The sequence below is a fragment of the Physcomitrium patens genome, chromosome 23 (genome assembly GCF_059467195.1).
Source record: "Physcomitrium patens ecotype Gransden chromosome 23, ASM5946719v1, whole genome shotgun sequence".
In the NCBI taxonomy this organism is placed as follows: domain Eukaryota; kingdom Viridiplantae; phylum Streptophyta; class Bryopsida; order Funariales; family Funariaceae; genus Physcomitrium; species Physcomitrium patens.
The window spans coordinates 3518037-3538776 of NC_143432.1; the positions used below are offsets into that span (position 1 = coordinate 3518037).

The 20740-nt window shown below is 44.6% G+C and overlaps 5 protein-coding genes across 10 annotated transcripts; 3 read left to right on the top strand and 2 right to left on the bottom strand.

The window, feature by feature from the left end:
• The first annotated feature begins 235 nt into the window (after positions 1–235).
• On the top strand, positions 236–4588 carry LOC112275643 (phototropic-responsive NPH3 family protein NPY4). 2 transcript variants are annotated; one of them, XM_073530536.2, is made up of 5 exons: positions 236–1574; positions 1710–2383; positions 2477–2725; positions 2826–3348; positions 3523–4588. In XM_073530536.2, exons 1-5 carry the CDS (start codon positions 1301–1303, stop codon positions 3531–3533), a joined length of 1731 nt encoding a protein of 576 aa, XP_073386637.1. In that variant the 5' UTR covers positions 236–1300; the 3' UTR covers positions 3534–4588. The 2 variants fall into 2 exon arrangements, with proteins under 2 accessions (XP_073386637.1, XP_024361954.1); XM_024506186.3 differs by having other exon boundaries at positions 244–1574; positions 3614–4588.
• Positions 4589–5773: 1185 nt separating this feature from the next.
• Positions 5774–11594, top strand: LOC112275645 (uncharacterized). 4 transcript variants are annotated; one of them, XR_016500422.1, is made up of 6 exons: positions 5784–6866; positions 7489–7547; positions 7746–7956; positions 8204–9277; positions 9409–9504; positions 9987–11594. XR_016500422.1 is itself a non-coding variant. In XM_024506188.3 (4 exons), exons 1-4 carry the CDS (start codon positions 6582–6584, stop codon positions 9134–9136), a joined length of 1488 nt encoding a protein of 495 aa, XP_024361956.1. In that variant the 5' UTR covers positions 5774–6581; the 3' UTR covers positions 9137–9652. The 4 variants fall into 4 exon arrangements, 1 of the variants encoding a protein (XP_024361956.1); XR_002967777.3 differs by lacking the exon at positions 9987–11594 and having other exon boundaries at positions 9405–9652; XR_002967776.3 differs by lacking the exon at positions 9987–11594 and having other exon boundaries at positions 9409–9652.
• LOC112275646 (uncharacterized) lies at positions 10267–11193 on the top strand. The gene has a single exon (XM_024506189.3). The coding sequence runs from the start codon at positions 10267–10269 to the stop codon at positions 11191–11193; it is 927 nt and encodes a 308-aa protein (XP_024361957.1).
• On the bottom strand, positions 11193–16586 carry LOC112275644 (LIMR family protein Os06g0128200). 2 transcript variants are annotated; one of them, XM_073530537.2, is made up of 15 exons: positions 16443–16586; positions 15358–16229; positions 14932–15017; positions 14625–14764; positions 14309–14419; positions 14005–14103; positions 13740–13862; positions 13520–13582; positions 13295–13359; positions 13090–13199; positions 12826–12940; positions 12614–12679; positions 12390–12500; positions 11814–11880; positions 11193–11504 (listed from the first exon to the last, which is right to left on the bottom strand). In XM_073530537.2, the coding sequence occupies exons 2-15, from the start codon at positions 15708–15710 to the stop codon at positions 11451–11453; spliced, it is 1563 nt and encodes a 520-aa protein (XP_073386638.1). In that variant the 5' UTR covers positions 15711–16229; positions 16443–16586; the 3' UTR covers positions 11193–11450. The 2 variants fall into 2 exon arrangements, with proteins under 2 accessions (XP_073386638.1, XP_073386639.1); XM_073530538.2 differs by lacking the exons at positions 11814–11880; positions 16443–16586 and having other exon boundaries at positions 15358–16188.
• Positions 15739–19420, bottom strand: LOC149986484 (uncharacterized). The gene is made up of 8 exons (XM_090246829.1): positions 19281–19420; positions 18524–19031; positions 18168–18311; positions 17976–18042; positions 17531–17662; positions 17258–17415; positions 16978–17058; positions 15739–16872 (listed from the first exon to the last, which is right to left on the bottom strand). The coding sequence occupies exons 1-8, from the start codon at positions 19418–19420 to the stop codon at positions 16774–16776; spliced, it is 1329 nt and encodes a 442-aa protein (XP_090102955.1). The 3' UTR covers positions 15739–16773.
• Positions 19421–20740: the final 1320 nt, after the last annotated feature.

Sequence of the window (20740 nt, forward strand, 5' to 3'; positions counted from 1 at the left end):
AATTCAAGCAGCGTGCACAAGGCTACAGCCTAAGTGGACTAAATACAACAGCCACTAGCCGAACTTCATGCCCCTTGACGGAGCCCCCGCCTTCCGTCCAGTGCTACAGTTGATCTCCGTCGTAGCCCCACACACTCACTTCCACTTTTTCACTCTGTCTCTCATTCATTCAGTCAGTCAGTCCCTCACACACTGGGTTGCCGGCCCCCCCATCCGTGTGATGACGATGGATTAACTCAGTTGTAGTGGAAATCCATTTTCAACATCGGTGGAAGGAGGGAGTAGATAAGAGCGATGGATGGGTGATGGGTTTGTTAGTTACCTGCAGCACTGTGGCCTGTAACAATCCAGGTTCTATGTGGCTGGCTTTTTGGCTATTTATGGGCGAGTGAGTGGGACGTTTGAGGTTTTCTCAGCGCAAACGACGATGAACGTGGAAATGTCATTGCAGGGCGTTTTCAATTATTATGATTGTGCGCAAATAGGGGCATATGCTGGTTTCTGGCAATGCGATGTGAGGGACAAGAGATATCATAGCAGGAGATAATCTGATGTATCATATCGTCAGGGAGGGAGGGAGAGAGGGAGGGAGGGTGATGAAGGTTGGATTACCTGCCGCCATGGTCCTCGTGCTCCTTAATCCTTTTCTCTAATCCTTATTAACTGTTGCAAGTGTGGTTGGTCGCTTTGTCCGCCGGGCTGCCGTGCGAAGCAGCCGTTGCTGAATGACATTGATGGTGCCGATTCGCCCTTGACGGAACTGGTTCCCGTATTGCAACAATAGTTTTTGTATGATAGTTGTTTCGCACACCGCTCCTGCCTGGCGCTCCGTCGGTTGTGCTAACGTCCCCTCCTACAGCAATGTCGATTTCAGCAGCGTTTGCGCTTGGCAATGTAATTCGCAAGAAAGGGAGGCTGAGGAGATTCCAGCAGGAGGGTGAGCGAGGATGATGGTCATCGGCTTCGGCGCTCTAACGCAGCAGATGGAGCCGCTGGAACAACGCAGCGTGCGGATGAATGATCTCTCTAGACTAAGTAAGCAAGGAGTCCGATTCTGGCGATCTCCTTCGCATTCATTGCTAACTGCTTGTTAGCGGAAGTGCCGTCGTTTACCCTGGCTCAGATTCACGACGAACCGAAGGCGTGCAGATACAGAAAACTGTAGTGTAGAACTTGGAAGGATATCGGTAAAACTTTCAAAAATAAAACTAAAAGAGGTGAATGCAACAACTGAAGGGCGTTGGATAGATTTAGAAGTTCCGGCATTACAAGGGATGCTGCGTGCTCTTCCGGGGTTTAAATGGCCATGAACAGGGAAGGTGTGGTGAAGAGGGAATCAGAGGCGAAGAGGGAAGGAGGATTCAGCACATGGCTGCAGCAAGTGAGACGATCTGGAGAGTATAGCGATGTCACCGTGCGAGTGGAAGGGGAGGATTTTCATGTACACTTGCTGCCGCTTCTCAATGCAAGTGCCTACTTTCGCAACGTGACCAGCCACCCGCATTGGTCCTCGGGGTGGTCTTCTGATGCCAGTCACCAGGGATCCAGAGTCATTTCTCTCCCCAACTTACCAGGTAGCCACTCCTTCTTCTTTTCAAGGCCTCTTAACATTCGCAGCTTAAGTCTTGGTTGAAGAAATCCTCAGCATGACAAGAAAGAAAAATGAAAATAATAATAAAAAAAATCATTTCGTTGCTGGTCTTGTGTAGGTGGAGCGGAAGGGTTTGCAGGAGCTGTTGATTACTGCTACCTCATCAAACCCAACTACACAATCCAGAACGTAGCGCGCATTCGCGCCGCCGCGGAGTACCTCGGCATGAACGATGTCTTAGAGAGCACTAAGAAATTCCTCTACCAAAACATATTCGCGCACTGGCGCCCGAGCGTTGGCTGCCTCCTGCAGTACCATCCCGTAGGCTCCCCGGTGGACGAATACATCGAGACGCGCTGCTTGAAAGTCTTGGTCGCTGCCTTAGCCCGTGCATTCGGTGAGACGAAGCACCTATCTGCGCCCATGCCGCTTAGAGCAGGCAATCTACAGACCTCCCCATGCCAAGTGCTCTCCGAGATTCTGGTCAGGACTGCTTCCTTACCAGACGCGTATGCTGCCGAAGCGCTGGATGCACTGGTAGAAGCAGATGTGAACTTGAACCTGAAATGTCGCCAGGGACGCACCGTGCGCAGCTGGTTAGATAGCGTCATTGACGACCAGTGCACCACAGACAGAGCCAGATGCTCGGTCGTGCTCTGCCTTGCCAGGATGCTCTTGCGGGGCGCACCTGTTTGTCGACCATGGCTGGAGCTTTCTTCTCAATACTGGTGTAGTCTCTTGGAGCATGTGGACCATCTCGTGTCTTTGGTTGGTGACGACGAAGACATGCAGGTAGTAGTAGGCCCCACCTCTGCATTCAAGCAGTTTGGAGCGATGTTGCTGTGTTGAGCTTCGAAAGTTTTTAAGGTTTTGAATTCATTGCAGGAGAAGCTGCTGGACGTGAAAAGAGTGATTGAGCGGCGGGTAGGGGTGAGCCTCGACGAGCTGGACGATTATCTGCACTCTTACAAGCTCGGGCCGGATACTTTAATGGCGATGGTGGGGTACTGGTTGGACGAGGGGCACCCGGATCCGGCGTCTTTTGAAGAGATTGCTGGTGAAGTTGACGGGTTTTTGTGGACGTATGCGGAGGCGGGAGCAATCGATCCTGAGACGTTTGTGGCTCTGTTCAAGGTGAATTGCAAATCCCAACCTCTCCCTCTCCTACCCCGTTCTGCAATTTCTATTGAGATATGAAGCCTCACGTTTTTAAGGCCACTGCGGTTAAATTCAGGCCTTCCCAAATTCTTCGCGACAATCGCACGACACCATATTCGGCGCAGTCGAGAAGCTGTTGGCGACCAGGCCGGATGCCTCTCCCGAAGAGAAGCAGAGTTTATGGCGGTTAATCGATCCCGCCAAGCTTAGTCCGGCTGTGAACGAGAGGGCACTCAACAATCCTGGATTCTTGAGTCAACCCCACATCCTAGAGATAGTCCTCCAAAAGCACAGTGAAGAGCTAGCAAAGATGCCTGACACAGATGCGCAAAATATGAGGCATATCATGCAGAAGGTGATCAACGCAAGTCTGAAGCTACTGGAGGAGAATTCGCGACGGTCTCAAGAGATCATGGAGCTTCAGCAACAATACTCTGCGCTCATGGGCGGAAAGATTTGCCACTTGCAAGATAGCTGTGATAACAGTCCGAGTCCTTGTTGGAGACCGAGTTTGACGATTACTCACAGGACCACGCAAAGTGAAACCGAAGGCTCAGAGTACTCCGAGACGCCGTCGTTGGCGACTGTCAGCTCAATAGGTGCGCACTATCACTCATTTCCTTGCTTATTAGTTGAGTCTATCCTGATTAACATTTATAATCGACATGTGGCTTGATCAATCGTTTGCCACTTCGAACGACATACCAGTTGACGTACTCTTTGTTCTGAAGTGGTTCCGAATGCTGCGAGCTTATGTCCGGTTCCATTCGCAGATTATTCATAGACAGTTCTGTTTTAGAGAAACTGCGTGGATGCTGTGAAAGGAAGATCTCATTCCGAACTTGAAATCCGCTGTAAATGCAGAACCCCGACTGAATTTGCGAGATATCTACTCACTCGGAACCTAGCCACCTGCTTGGAGAAACGAATTGACAGTACATCTACATTTGTCCGAACAGCTCTGATGGCTTTTTAATGTACATCGTACAGCAACTCAATAGACTAGACGTGCTGCACTCCTACCACCCACCTGGTTGATGGAAGTTATTCGCCATCTTTCACGCTCTAGCTGGCAAACTTCAGTTTCAGGGTGCTTTCGAAATTACGTACGTATCGCCTCAATCGCAACATTACCTTAAATCTTCCTATTGAGGACTTGAGAGGAGAGGCTCTTAGCCCTTTGGAAGCTTGAGCATGAGAAGGAAGGCCTATCACCTCGATAGGAAGGACTGTCTGGAAGCGGCTGGCTAGGTTTCAAGGATTTCCAAGGAGGGATCGTGCGGCGAACCCTCCATGTTTGACTCCCTTTTTCTGCGCTCGAAAGCACAACTTGGATTTGAGTAGAAACCTCAAGGTTTTGAGGAGGGCATCAAGGTCTTTTCCGCTTATAAACCGCTAACACTTCTGCGGCACAAAAGACATCATGCAGGAGTTAAGTAATGGGGAAGTGTTTGATACACAGTTGGTTGATAAATACGCATTTGGCGGCACACCCAACTTGTGCAAACAATTCAGATCGGCTTTCTCTGTGTAGAGTAGATCGCTTGTGTCGAATAGAAAGACGGCAGCAACAATTTCCAAACATGTTGCAACTAATCCATGACTTAAAAAGCATATGCTTGGTTACAAAGATAGTGCAATTGAACCAGCCTGTGTAACCAACTTTGAGTCACTTGGCCCGGATTGCCAGTAAAACAAGTAGCGTATGATCTTGTGACAATTACTATTCGTAGAGCGGATTCGAAATTGTTGAACTCTTAGATGATGAAGAAGAAAAATCTGTGCATTATCTATCGCCAAAGCAGACTCATTCATTCCAAGAGTCCTTGGCTTCTTCCACTGTCGACCCCTCAAGTTTTCGCGTTCTCCTTACCAATTGCAAATTTGCAGCTTTGAACACTTGGAGCCTGAACAGGATAGCAAAGATTCTTTCGAAAGTCGGAAGACATTTGATTTATGAGCTTGAGTAGTGTATTCCTGTATTCCTTGCAAACGAATCTTCACACAACCTCAAAATTCTTGGATGAGAGTTCAGAGGTCTTAGTATTTAAAGGAGAAGGTAATAACTTTTAATTCTTTTGATTTTATGGGTCTTTATACTCAAAAGTCTTTTTTGAAAAGTTATGGTGTTGAAGTCTCTCATTTGGTGAAGAAATTTTTTTCTTCAGAAATCTTGGTTTTTGGAAATAGTATAAAATGAAAACATTTCATGAAATGGATCTGTTCTTTCTTTTTTACAAATCTAAAGATTCCAACTTACATCTTGATTCTAATAATTGTAACAAAAATGATGTAGGTATATATGTATATATATATATATATATATATATAGTTTTTGACTGTCATTTTAGGAATTTTTGAACTATTGTAAAAATCACCTCTTAAAGTAGGCTTAATTCAAATTTAGGAAGTTAACACTATTTATGCCACATAGAAACAAAGAGCATTCCACCTCATCTTTTCTGCTTCGTACTTCTTGATTGATTTTTGTAACAAACCCATATAATTTTTTTAAAAAATACATATGAAATTAGTTATTTATTTATTTCAAACTTCATGTTTATATTTTCATTATATATATATATATATATATACACACACAAAGAGAGAGAGAGACCAAGCTTTCAAAACGAATAATTCTATTGAGTATAATATTTTACACTAAATTATTTAAATTTCACTATATACATATATATATATATATATGTAATGGATTGCATACATAACAAAGTTGCTTACAATTGCCCAAATATGGATGTTAATTTCATTTTGAATCATAAGGAATAATTAAATCTAAAAGAAGAACTTGAAACCCTCAAATGAAGTGTCAAATTGGATATCAGTTTCTCAATCATGATATTATCATTGTAAGGTTGGCAATTCACAGGCTGCATGAGCGAGCATGGGTACCACTATTAGCGTCGTCCCGACGAAGAATACACACCTATACGTACAAATACATATGAGTATATAATAAGGAATACGAGAAAGTACGAAGGCGGGGACGGAGGCCGCCTTGGTGCCGGCATCGCTGATGCCCGCGTGACGACGTCGTCGGATCGATCGATCGATGCGTTTCAATGCTGCATTCACCGGATTCCGCCGCATTCATCTGCCCTCCCTCCCTGCTCAGATTTCCTGATCGTCACATGGTCTGCTTCCAGCCGCTTCGATCGTCGGCACTGAATCTTCATTCCGTTAAGACTCTCGATCGGCGCATGCATGATCACAACCTCTGAAAATTTGCAGCTACGAGCTCGACAGGTCGTCGCTGGTTTTCAGTTGCCGCGCGGGAGCTTCGCAGTTCTCACTTCATTACTGCGTGATCAGTCAGCCTGGTTGGCGCTGTTGGGTCCTATCGCCATTTGTTGGGTGAGGGGGCGAGGATGTTATCCCTCAGAGGGTTTGATTTCGAGGTTGGCATTATAGTTGGAAGCGTAGGAAGGGAAGAGATGCGGCCCTTTGACTATTAATGGATAGCTGCCCTGCAATTAGTATGCTTGGAAGGTATACGAGAGGTAGCTTAATGAACGAATTAATGTGAAGCAGCAGGGTTTTCTCGGTTTGAAGCGGAGGGCAATTTGTGTGGGAATTAGATTCGAGTGTCGTCGTTGCTTAAGAGGTTTTGCTTTTGTGGAGGCTTACCTGGCCGTTTGTGGGGTTAGACATACGCCGAATATTTATCTGAAGTAGCTAGAGGGGGACTTATGGTACTTTGGTATGTAACCCTAAATAGAGAGGAAGGAGGGTTGTGAGGTTGGCGGAGTGGAGGTGCTGCAGATCGTAGAACCTAGCGTTTAATGCCGGAAGTGCCACTGAATGTTATGTGACTATGGTGAACTTAACCATATGCCTTGTCAAGGCGGGGGCTGGAGCTGGAGGCAGCCCAGGTGAGAACCAGGAGTTAGCTGGTGGGACAATCCCCTCAGCTTCTAAGGATCCATCGATGTCTCCTCACTTGATAGACACAGACCTACCGCTTTTGAGGGGAGTGGGAGTCGTGCCTTCAGAGCCCTGCGCTGTGAACTTCGTGGGAGTGAAGGCTCATCGCAGACCTGGGGACAAGGTTCACATCTGTGTGCGGTGCAATTTTCCGATTGCTGTTTACGGTAGACTGGTATGAGCTCACCCTCCGAACCAATTCTTTTCTTTCGACCTTGAATTGGAGGTCGTGAAGGACTTGTGCATTGATTTAGGCGAATCCATCTCGCATTGTGTAGAGTTAATGAGCAGTAGCAACGGTTCTATCGAGTACATCTTGAAGCACTTCGTATAGCTGCCATGGATTGTTTGTATGTAAAATTCCCTTGAATACTTAAGGTTATGATTTGCTAAGGACCGGAACTTGTGGTTACTTGTTGACGTTCTGTACTCACTTGTTTTGTTTTCTGAATTTTTTGCAATTAATACATTCATTTAAACCTTTAGAGAGCACCTTAGGAGTAGGGATCACAAATATTTACCCAAATGATTTCAATTTTTATCAGTTTAAAAAATCCACCGAGGTAGCAACTCTTTTCTGATTTAACCACTGTTGTTGCTCGTCCCGTAAAGATAGACTACAGAGAGTCTCTTCACTTTGTGGTATGGTTTTAGTTGAAGCATTTAATCATATGTTAACGTGTTGTAATCATATAAGCACGTTTCTTCATGCTAATATTAGAAATGATGCTTATGAACTTAATTATGCTTGAAGAAATTGGTGTGATGGCAAATATATTTCCCACGAATGGCTGCAGATACCGTGCGAGCATGTGTTTTGCTTGACATGCGCCAAACTTGACCCAGCCTGCTTCCTGTGAGTCTGACGCCTTCTGCTTGCTCTCGTTGCCTCTAACTAAAGTGCTGGAATAGTAAAAGAACTTGATGGGCATGATTGTAATTTGGTTCATTGTGTGTTCACAGAGGAGTGCCTTTAGCGACTAGTTCACAGAGGAGTGACTTCACAGAGGAGTCAGTTTCTTAATTGCATATGTGACTCTGGTTTTGCTTGCAGGTGCGAGGAAAGGGTTACTCGTATTCAGAAGATGGACGTTCTGGAAGGTATCTATATCTGTGGTGCCCCAGGCTGTCTGCGATCTTTTCTTGCAAGGCCCGATTTTGACATGCATATATCTGATGTTCATTCCCAGCTCTTGCAACTGGAGCAGGGAAGATTATCACCAGAGAGAAACCCTTCTGTTGGAAACGCAGCCCCTAAAACTCAGGTAACCATGTGTTCCATGTATCTATCCAAAGTGTTTCCCTTTCTCTATCAAGCCTTTACTCTCATCACGTACTAGCTATGTATTATGGATACTTCCTCTGAGTACAGTGGATAGTTAGTACACTGATGGTCTTTGTTTTTAAAGTACTTTGCGTCAATACTGGTATTCTATTTCAAGTCTTCACGTTACAGTAGTACTTTCACCTGCAGTGGAGTGCTAATAATATTATGTACGTACGCGGGTCCAGTCACAACATGCTGACGCAACTCCTCCCGTGCGGCAATCCTCCGGCACCCTGCAAGTGGTTCCCCCACGAAAAGAACTCCAACGTAAGCCATCGAAAGGGGCTCGGCAGGATCCCCAGGGTGTACTTGCTCGCCCTGTCCCCGAGCTTCGGTTGCCAGAGCAGTTCCCACACTACACACGCGACCAACGATCAACACACGAACAGGAGACGAACCACGCAAACGCCTTCGACTCACATGGAAGCGATCAAAAGGTGAGGAGACACAGAGAATGGGTGATGCATGCTCCTCAAGGGCAAGGCGAGGATGAGAGAGAGAATTACGAAAGACAGTCACAGAGGGGAAGGCGGCTAGATGGAGGCTCTTCAAATCATTCAGGACGAAAGAAGGAAGGAGAGGGCGACTATAGGAACCCTCGCTCTCCCCTGCCAACTCCGAAAGGATTGCACGAGCGGAAAGAGCACCAGCTCAGCCAGCAATCGAACCAGCAGCACCCGCCTCCTCCACCCTCCTACCTTCCAAGTTTCTCCCCCGCTTATCTTCCACAGCAAGAAGGAAATAGCTTCCCTTCTCGGTTTGAAGCTTCCAGGGGTTTCCACTCCAGCATGCCATTTGAAAACGGTCCTCAGCTGAGACACCCGAATGGTTCTATCAGGCCTCCCGAGGGTCATGGACACCGCGGTCCTGCCAGGCCCATGAATAGGAGCAGCAGCCAAGACCAGTTTGGTCAAATCAGACCACTTCAGCCACAATTTTATTCAGAGTATGGCCCTGCCCATGGGATGGCTCCCATGGGCCACCTTCCCTCTCCTCCTCCTTCAGGGCCTTTTTCAAAGCGGACCCAGTTCAATGGCCAGAGGATGGATTACAGCTGGGGCCCTGGAACTCCTGGTAGCTTCGGAGGCCCGCCTCATCATCATGGTTACCCGAATTGAATGCCGCCTTCAAATTCTTCAATGAAGGGTGAGTGCATCTGGATCCTCTGCTGAAGAAAAATAAAAGAACAAAGAAAGAAGCACTGGTACCCGCTGCTGAGGAGATTGAGGTGCTTCAAAGGTCAAGCTCAGTCTTGTCGGGTGAGATACATTTTTGTTTTTATTTTCACCATGGTTTCAGGCACAGCTACTTCATGGCCTTGTACATTTTTCTTTAGAAAAGCATTTGGTTGTTGATGTTCATGGCTGATGAGGCTTTTGGCTAAAGCCAGACGTACTCTTTGAAGAAGCTCATCCTCCAAAGGACTGTCATATCAACTTATCAAGCTTTGCTCTTGCACAAGTGCGGCGTGTCTTCAAGCTTGCAGGCAAATTTCTCACAAGATTCATTTGCCAATCAGATTAAGTGATGACATATGCCTCACAAACCCTGTAATCAAATTGGACTACCTTATTCTCTTTATCACCTCCACGATTCTTCTTACTCCTAAAAATACTACTTTTGGCTTTTCATTTTGTCGGTGACGTCTAAAGACCCCCAGAGTGAATCATGTATCAATTTATTTGGTTAATGTGTCAGTAGCAGTTATGATACCATTGCTATATATATATATATATATATATAGATATATATATACCATTTATCATTCAAAAAAAAAAAAACATGAAGTGGAAGTGGAGATCATGATTATTGATTCTGAATGCAATCATGATTAACTAAACATTAGATAGTGGTGCACAACAAACCATTCAATCTCACTACAGAATTTATTTAGTCGCTGATGGAGTTGCAGAGATCACGCTTTCAGACCAAAACCTGACCATGAAGGATTCGTTGGATTCTGACCAGAACCGTCATCATGCTTGGGTTGATACTACATGTACATAGCTTCCATGTTGGCAGGAAGCCGAACCGGGAGATCAGGTTCGTCAGGAACGGGAAGTGGGGGGGGGGGGGGGGGTCTTATCTAGAGCGGGTATGGGAGCAGAGGCAGCGGGTGTGAAGGGAGGCTTGCCCGGGTTGCGAATGAACGCGAACGGGAAGGCACAAGCAGTGTAGTGCAGTGCAGTGAATGAGTGAGTGAGTGAGTGAGAGAGTTGCAACTCAGGAATTTGGAGTGCACTTAGCGATGGCGTCTTCCCCCGCTGCTGCAGCTGCGACGCTGCCTCTCACATCGCCGTCCTCTTCGTTTTCCTCCTCACTTTCATCTAATCCTACTCATGTCTCGTTTCGCGGGCTGAAGTCGGTGGCCCCTTTGGTGAAGCGGGCGGATGTGCAGAAACCATTGCAACGTCACGGCTTGAGTGGGAAGAAGCGTGGCCCGGTCTTGGCCATGGCTGTGACGCTCCCCGTGTTGACGCTTGAGGGAGGTGCAGCTGGGGAGGTAGAGATGGACTTGAGAACAGCCCGTCCAGAGACGGCGAAATCTGTTGTGCACAGGGGATTGATATGCGAAATGCAGAACCGGAGGAGAGGTACGGCGTCCACATTGACGAGGAGCGAAGTGCGGGGCGGAGGCCGGAAGCCTTACAAGCAGAAAGGTACCGGGAGGGCTCGCCAGGGGTCCATTCGGACGCCTCTCCGTCCCGGTGGAGGTGTGGTGTTCGGCCCTAAGCCCAAGGACTGGTCCATCAAAATCAATAAGAAGGAGAAGCAGTTGGCCATTAGCACTGCCCTCCAGTCTGCTAGCGCGAACACCGTCGTTGTGGAGGATTTTGAGGAGAAATTTACCGCGCCCAAGACGAAGGAGTTTATTGCTGCGCTGATGCGATGGGGCGTCAAACCGGGGGAGAATTCGTTGTTGTTCTCCATGAATCCCTCGGATTCTCTCGTTCTGTCCAGTAGAAATGTAAGTACCTGCAAGCTCATGACACCTCGTAGTTTGAACCTCTATGACGTCTTGAGGGCGGACAAATTGATACTCACCAAGTCGGCAGTAGAGTACTTGGAGCAACAGTATGGTGCATCGGAGTCATTTGAGATCGTTACATCGTATGAAATCGTGGAAGGAGATGCCGGTAGACAGGACGAGGGTGCCAGTGAAGAGGCCGTATAGATTGAGATCGCTTCGTTTGAGATTAAAGGGTAAAAGCGCTCACTAACTCACATTAGCCATTATTGCTTGTTTCATGGAATTAGGGATTGCTGTTATCGTTGCGGGTCTTTGTGAACTAAGTTCATTTCAGAGATGTGAACGTGGCTATTTTTACTCTCAGGGCACTTCAGAGAAAGCATAGTCCTAGTTTGGTAGCTTGGTTTTAGTCTTCGTTTGATTTTTGGAATTCTTGGTAATGTAACTGGTCATTGGTGTCATCAGAGACTTTCAAATTTCAGTTCCTTCTTCTTATCCACGACTTTTCTCCAGCCCTGCCCACGGATAGAATAACTAGGTTAGTATTAGTTAAAAGTGTTACCGTTTTCTTTTAATATCAAGCCATTGTCCATCAAATTCAAGAATTTCTACAAATGCACTGTCAGTAACAGGTCTTGAATTGGAGCGATGTAAGTTTCCACATGAGCTGTATGACTGCTGCATTGATCGCTGATTGCATTCAGAAAGCCACGCGACTTAATGTATATTTGAGTTTGCAGATGTCATGACACCCGTCGCTGACATGGTGATTTCTAAAGACATTAATGAATGAATCGTTTCGTAAAGCTGTGGTTGTAACTTACAAAGCACGCGTAATATATAATGGTCATGAACGCAAAGCAAACAAATGCTATTTGGAAGATGTTGTACCTGCAGTAATTTATTTATTATTGTAGATTAGTTAGATGGGTCAAGAATATTTAATTTTTCATGCAAGAGCGACCTAGAATCATGCATCGACTTCAGTTGCAGAATGAAATAGACCGCTGCAGGACCGTTTTCACGCAGCAGTTGGTGATGTGGTACGTTTTAGTCGGAACTTTTCTTGCTGCAAGCTTGATCCTGGAGTTAAGCGAACTTGAAAGATCCACTCAAGTACTATGAGTAGTCAAGCTGCTATCCTGTTCGTGCTCTGTACGCATTGCAACTCGCAATTCTGCTTATTCAATGGCTGGCACTCAAATTCTACGTGGTGTGCACTCTCTTGTTAGTGAAACTACCGTTTTGCTTCTTTTCTGGGAGAGTGATCTCCATCAAATATGACATCATTTCTGGTCTAGGTTCATGCGGTCCAGCGAACACAATGCTTTGGCAGGTGTATGGAAAACTTGTGGAGTTTCGCTACAATGTAGGCGCTTCAACTTGAATGTCATACGCACCTGAAAAGATACTTGACTCCTCTCAATGATTCGACAGTGCCACCAAAGATTTCTTGAACAGCTGTAGCATCCACGTACAAAGAGAACGCCTTCGCACAGAATTGGATCATACTGCAGAATGCAGAGTAAAACTCACAAGGATCATTTTAATGAAATGTTAGTGGATTGAATGTCCAACATATAACTTACTTCGAATGAATATTTCCCACACGTCAAATGAGCACCTGATGCTGCTTGCGATTATAAGTTCCACGTTGAATAGGAAGGAATTCATCATCGTACCCCCCCATCTGGTAGACAAACGTTACAAATCATAGATTGTGACGAACATGACGGAGAAGAGCAGATTCAGTTCTCAATAGCTGAAAGCATTCACCTATTTAAGAGATCTGAGACGATAAACAAATTACACGAATCGTAGAGCTTGATGACCTACTTCATGGGATGGACTCGAAATAAGAGGAAGTTCAGACCAATAAGCATCTCTCCAGATATTACAGCCAGCAGCAGATACAAGCAGAAGATGCCGAATCCGACTGTACCCAGTAGTCCTGCAGCGTGGAAACTAATTTAGATAACAGACCTGCCTCAAAAGACATATTAAATCAGCGTACTGAGAAGTCTTTTGCTTCCTGAGGTATTTTTGAAGCTTCAGACAGACTTGAACGAATTTCAGTCAGAAAGGGTTGTAGAAGTTCACCCCAAGCATTATCCAAGTCTATAAAGATCTTGTTCAGAAACGGGTTCCTTGGTGGTGAGCAGAGCATGAATATTATGATATGCACCAACCACATGATTGACACCACCATTCTGCAATTGGTTACAACGTACAAACATCATCTTTCAATGGCACCGTTATGCGACGAAAGGATGGATACAATCTGTTATCTTGAACGTGAGCTTACCCAATGAGTCCAAAAAAGAGACATGCCAAATAGCCGATAACAGTAAGTGCCCACGACATTTCAGCCTGCGTACATCATCAAGTCACCTTCATTCTCACCGTCAAACAGAGGCAGAGAATTGATAAATGATACAAAGTGAGGAAAATTTGATCACTTGTTCAAATGTCACAATGAAAAAATCGAAATATTGAATGCAGTTGATCATTTTGGCGTATACGTCACGACCTTTTCTCCTTGAGGGTAAACTTCTGACAAAGCTTGCTCATCTTGTTCCAAGAATACAAGCTCCTGCACAACAAGGATATCGTTGCATAAGAAGGCCAATCAAGCCACGTCTCCGCTACCATCACATTACCTCTGTAGAGATACTACGTCATAGACATCGTCGAAAGAATAAAAGACCATACCATTGAGTGTCTAAGACACTTGACAGGAAACCTATTACCTGTTGAAGCTTCACCAAGTTCTTTTTCCATTGTCTTCCTTTGACTCTGGCTCTCTCTTCACGTTGTAAGCCCAGTACAATTTCCTTTATTTCTTTTCCTCGCTTCATAATTTCAGTTGCTTCCTGCACAAGAGCAATAGGATACTTTTGACTGTAATTTGAAATTGACATCATGACCACAGAACGGGGCTTACTCGACGTCAAAAGGGTACAATCTGATTAACATTATGTTGTGATGGTGCTTCAAAATCTCAATGACAATAACCTTAGTGTACTGAGCAAGGGTAATTGTTGTCTTAGGCCGATGAAGGAATGTGTTGATCAGACTCATTGGTAAAGATGCAATGCCTATACCACCGAAAATCTGCAAAAAAACTCCCCTTAGTGAGAATACTTCTAACAATTACCACACTGTAACTGGTGCAACTTAAATGATGGAAGACATGTATTCCAATACATTACTATCATCTTCCTCAATGAATCTGGTAGATGTGACTTGTTTCGAATGCAGAATACATAAAATTTAAGTCACACGAGGGGTGATATGCATGGCGACAGAAGTTCATTACAGAAAAGAGACAGGAGCCAATAATGGTAGTGACGGCGATAACATAAATGGCGAACGAGGTCCTCATAGTCCAGTTTGTAGATGTTCCATCCCCTGACAGATACGATGAACACTGCCGCACACCCACGCCATTCAGCCTGCTTTAGCTCTGTTACAAACATATGATTCAATCGCTCAGCTTTCACTTGCCAGAATTACCGACATAACATGCGTTTTCATTGCTTCCACCTTATGATTTCTCTCGCACTTATTTTATCCGAAACATCAGATGATAACAACCTGAAATTAACAAAACTGCAAGAATTAATGCGACGCACCAGTTCTTGACTGGTAGAGGAAACAAGAACCGTCGTTGGTAAGCACGGCTTTGCAGATGTCAACATTGAGAAATCCGTCGTAAATGGAATAGAATCAGATTCCAGACGGCGCACAGTAAAATCTGAATAGCCGACGAGAGCTGAAGCCCAACTCCAGTGAGTTTTCGTGAAGAACAACTAGTGCATTTATTCATTTTCTTTAAAAGATAAAACTTCTCCATGCACATCACATACAAAAATTTGTCTTCTTTAAACTATCCACCAAAGAGACTGCCATATTGTCGTCTCTTAAACCCATTGAACTTACCATAGCAGATACCAACAACGAGCCCCAGAACGACAGCCAGTACGAGCACCCAGAGAAAAGAGTTCAGCAGCCGCTTGCGTGTGTGCCTGAAAACAAAGTTTACGTAGACACATCACGGAGCAGGGAAGAGTTCGATCAACATTCAGTTAGTTCATGACAACTTCAGTTTACCTGTGAGCAATTACAATCTATTCCACAAGCATACGCCGATTTTGCCAAGGCAACGAGATTTCAGGCTAGTTGATCAGCTATCGCTAAGCTTACATCATGTGGAAATGCAGAGAGTTACAGACAAAAGAAACACTGGAAAGGCAAATTTGCGAAAAGAATACAGCAGGCTATTTACAACGACAACGATATGAACATATTCAGCATAGCTGAAAACTGAAAAATTCATGTCATGAAAGTGGTTGAGTCAGGACTTACGTCTGTTCATCAGCTTCATAGTAGAAGAACGAGAACGGACAGATGAAGAACAAAAATATTGCGTCGATAATGTACACCGCATACCATAAATCTTTCATGGGCAACGTGTAGTTACACGCATTCAGATAGACTGAATTCTTGCAAGCGTTTCGATTTGCCACATCCGCTGGCAACATTAGGATGGAAATCTGTGCAATCGAGAGCCCAAATATGACGATCCCCTTGGGCAGGTAGGCTTGATTATGGTCATCGGGGTGCTGATAATTTATCAGAAAATAGGTATTGCAGATGAAAACAACGATCACAACTATCACAATTATCACTACAAGCGCTATACTGAAATCTGAGCTCATGTTGAAGGAGTTCTAGTAAAATTCATGTGACGAAAATCAGGTCTACGGCATGATTAATTGAGTCATAAAAAAATCACACAAAGAAGTTCTTGTAATGTCTGGAGAGCTCGTGGAAGTTATACAAAATAAATAACCGTCTAACACTAGGTTTATTCATTCTATCTCCAGCATTTTAACTTCTTATCCTACAAGTCAATCTGATTCGCATGCGTTCAACAAAAAAATCCTTTCTCATCGCTGAGCATGACGTTTCACGACACATCCAATCCCGAAGCCCTCATACGTGCGGCACCTCTTTCTCTACAGAATCCGTGAAATGCATTCTAAAATTCCCTTCCCTCGGCGAACGATGATACTCTCAAAAACAGTCCGCGTAGGGTGACATCACAGCGAGCGGAGTTACGACGAGGCGGAAGAGACATGTGTTCGCCATAGCCATAGCCAGGAGCTCTGTTCCAATTAAGTACAGAGCTAGGGCAATTATATCGTAACATCCTTGTTATGTCATTTCCACAAAATCTGAAAGAAAAAATCATATTAATTAGGAGTAAATTACACAAAAAGTGCATAGGTAAAAAATAGAGAGATAATTCTCATGTTGAATAAAATTGAAATAAATGAAACTAATTTTTAATTTCGATTTACTTCTACAGTTGGTGTACTCTATGTTCATGTATTATAATAGTTTTAATTAATCAAATACATACAAATTTGGGCAAGCCAATAATTTACGCAACAAAAATCATGATTTTCATCCATCCGGAGCTGCATCCCTGGAACATGGCGGCAATTGCGTGGTGTCGGTAAACCAGGTTAACGCGGAGCTGTAGATTCGTGATCTCTCTCGCTCTTGTCGACGGATCCGATGTTCGGTGACGGTAACGTCGATCGATGTCGGGTCTCTGTGGAGTCTGGGCCGATTCGTTGAACGTCCAGTCATCCGGCGGAACTGCCGTAGGCGGTTGTTTCAGTCGGCGCTGTCATCGTATCACTCCGTCGAGAATAGACTTGTGCTAGTCCGGCATTGCTTGAACTGAATGGTTTAATGGGTCTAGTCACGGCCCTAATCGCTGTCTGTGTCGTAATCGCTCACCACGCCGTTACCGTAGGCTGGGTTCATCAGATTGTTTCCCTCGATGCCTCCGAACTCGTCATCGTCCTTCTGCGGGCGAAACTATGCACTCGTCAGTTGTTGCATGTTGCATTTTGTCAGTAGGTGGAATTGTGGGTGCCAATGATGTTACGTTGAGATGGGGAGTTTGTTTACCTTTAAGTTATTGGATCGATCTGGAATCCGATCATTCTTCCGCAAGTACTGTTCTCTGGTCCACGGCTCCACATCCCGTTGCTATAAAGAAAATCAGTATAACCATTCAGTATGTGAAACTTTTAAAAAGCTGGGGTGAAAGTTAATCGATTGTATACAGCAACGTCTGAACACTGTTATCGAGCTCTTTAAGCCACTTGGACAGACCCTCATCGCGCAAGAACCGTGAATTGATACCATATGTAATGACGCTGTTGTGGAGACATTTGTTTGTGCTTACTGTAGATACAACTGTTGCAAATTGCATAGCAACAGGTTTGGACTGTGCCAGTTTGGACCCCTCTCTCATGGTCTCCAGGTTGGCATTGGTGGTGGCTGATGGGATGCCGAAAATCACTGAAGTTTCGCTTAATCGTGACCGCTTCTTAGGGATCGCCACTGCCAAGTCAAAGCAAAGAATTCAATGGTAGACTATTGCGAGCATGATGCGGTCAAGAAGAAAAAGAGTCCCTTGACCAAAATGAATGCACACTGAAACCCTCGCGAGACTCACCTTTCTTTTTCGTACTGAGAGCATCGGGATTGTACCCAGGATATTCCTCTTTCTTTGGTCTGAAGAATATGAAGGGATTCTTCAAGAAGCGAAAAACGGCGCTCATCCCCGTCTTGTGCAATAACTTTTTCACTGCGGAAAATGGAAACATACGAGGAAATATTAATAAGAAAATAGTATGTCGAATCATACAGTGGAAATTCTCTCTCTCTCAACCTCACAGGAAGCCTCAGCATTGTAACGTACTTTATCACTGTCCACCGGATTCATTGTGAATGCTCTGAATTGACACAAAACTGAACATTATCATTCTACACTGTAAATATTATTTTTATTTATTATTATTTTACAATTTTGTCTCGCAAATCAAACAACATTCCAGGTCACCTCACAAGTCATAATAAATAGGGTGTGTCGTTGAAAAACTTGCTACCCCGACGCTTACGTTTACTGTTCTTGATAGTTTTTCTGGGCGATGCTTTAGAAATGACGCAGTGTGCAAGGTCCTGCAGCTGTAATTGGTAGACCACAAAAGTCGCACAAAGGTAAGCAAACGATTTTTCCAATAATTCAATCTGGAATGAATGATCTGTGAACTTGAGGAAACAAGAGAAAGCATGATATGGCTGTGTTCTACCTCACGAAGTTGTCTTAGAAGCTCCCGTTCCTCTACTTTGGCCAGCTCCAAAGCCTCTCTCTTCGCATCCTCCGCCTTTAAACGGTCTAGTTCTTCTTCATTATATCCAGCGAGCAAGGGCTCCTCCCACGGCTTTTCGAATCCCTTTGAACAGCGCAAGAACAAAAAAATTACCTTCGTCCGCAAGTGAAAATTAATGAATCCTAAGCAGTGGTAACAGATTGTGAGGGACAGCGTCTTAATATTACAATGTATCAGATTTCGTATTACTAGGCACAACAATATTAACATTGCCGGTTCCACGATGAGAAGTGAGCGACAAATCCGACTAGACGATGAATTGGCTTATCACTCACAATATCGTTAGGATTAGCTTGATCGGTCTTCCCCTTCGAAGTGTGATTGACAAAAAGAATTCCTTTGCCCTGAGATTTCTCCTGTATTGCGAGTTTATCTTCAGTAGATTCGATAGATCTGTGTTCGGTATCAGAGCTGGAATCAGACTTATAACCTGGACTTTGGGTGCTGGGGCTCAAACTAGGCGTAGATACAATTCGACTTATTTCTAGAGAAACAAGAGGTTGGGAACCCATAGACCGAGTCTTCACATCATCTTGCCAAGTGCGTTGGGATCGCGAGCGAGGTCCATCGGTTTCCGACTCATCCAGATCAGTCCCCGTGGACAATTTCTCTGATTCAACTGCGCCATTAGAAGGGGAATGACATTGACCATTGCCATGAATCCTTATACCACCTTCGTAACACATCGGAACATCATGCAGACTGAAACTCGTCGCTCCTGCAGTACGCTCTCTCTCATTGTTCCTTTCGACTTCAGAATCATCGTTTTTCGGCCGATTCAAACTTCATGCGAAACATTGTCACTTTTCAATGGGACCCCCCCGACTGCTGTCGTCGATGTGCAACTAAACTCGTGTGCAGGTTATGTTGTAGCTTCTGAACCTGACATCATGGAGATAAAGATACTCGTTCGTTGACAACCTATACTACTGTCAAACATGTACAAACTCGAACACCGAGTGCCAATGCTGCGGCCGTCACTGCAACGTCACTGCAACGTTCATGCGCATTTGTTGGAACTCCAAACATCACCTCCCACCCGCAACGACAGGTTTAGAGGTCCTCAATCTGTCCAACCGATGCAACTCAGACTGGTCGGAGACGTACGATAAACTCCTACAACATAGACAACCATGCGTGACATCAATGGACGACGTCATGCTCCAGTCCATGTTCACACAAAACTACTCAGAATCGGCTCCAAATTCGAAGTACAAACCCAACCGTTCTCGTATGTGGACTACTACTCTTTCAGTCTGGATCGATTTCCTGCAACACACACCAACACACACACACACCGTCAGTAGTATAGTATGCGGACGACGACGCTCGCCCTGCACGTGGCCCTCTTTCGTCTGTCGCCCATCCAGCCACAGAGTCTCCCCAACAGTCATTTTTTACTGGGTTTTCTACGTAATGAAAACGAATGACGAAATTCTAGTGCTGCGATACCAGCTTGGGATTCCGCCTGGGCGTCCTACCCTCGCGATTGACTGAGTTCACGACACACGCCCCCAGTTTCCGACCTCTTTTTCTTCCTCCCTCGCCCCCGACGACAACGATTTTCCCCAGTTTCACTGTCCGTGGATAAATGTCATCCATTTATCAACGCCGATAACTGGGTTTGGGAATATCTCCGGCATGTGCCAGTGTGCTTAATTTTTGGGTCGCCAATAACTCAACGACAACTGAAAATACATAAAAACAAACAATATTGAGGAGTCCGATGACTCTGAATTCCCATAAAAAATGGAGGCTTTCTCGAACTGCTTGGGGAGGGGGATGGATCACATGTTTTGTCGTTTATGGCTATGGTGTGCTTGACAGAAAGAGTTTGAACTTTAGAGGGTCTGCAGGACTTCCTTATTGTTTGTTTAGCTGAGTTTTTAGTGTGAATGGGACAACAATGATATGACATGTGCATTATGCAATTAAACATGTGAACAATGTTCTCTCTACTACAAGCATCTATTAGGCTTCTTTAGAATGTCCAAAGTCAACCCGAAAAGTTTACATGTGATAATGGTTATCTAAAAGATTCAACTACCATTCTAAGTATGAAAAATGTCAAGAGGTTAGTAAAACATTGCAACTATGACTCCGAGTTGATCCTACATTAGAATCCCAACATGATTCTACAACACTTCGTGTTTCTTTTGGAAGCAAGAATAACAATGTAAATCTTATTTTAATCCCACATTTTCACAACTCTCACGCTTTAATTCTTAAAGGGACTATTTCCATTTGAGATAGTCCACAAGAGCAAAGTCCATTCTTGACTAGTTTACTTAAACAAGGTTCTGAAAATAATCTCAACATTACAGTTTGGCTTGAAAAAATATATATACATATTAATAAAAGCTTTACAGTTGTGTTTGAGTTTGCTGTGAAGAGCAATAGCCGTGACAAATGTTGGATTAATATATAATTTGTGTTGGTGTTACTGCTTAATTTAAAGGCTATAAAATGAGATACAACTACCCCCCCCCCCC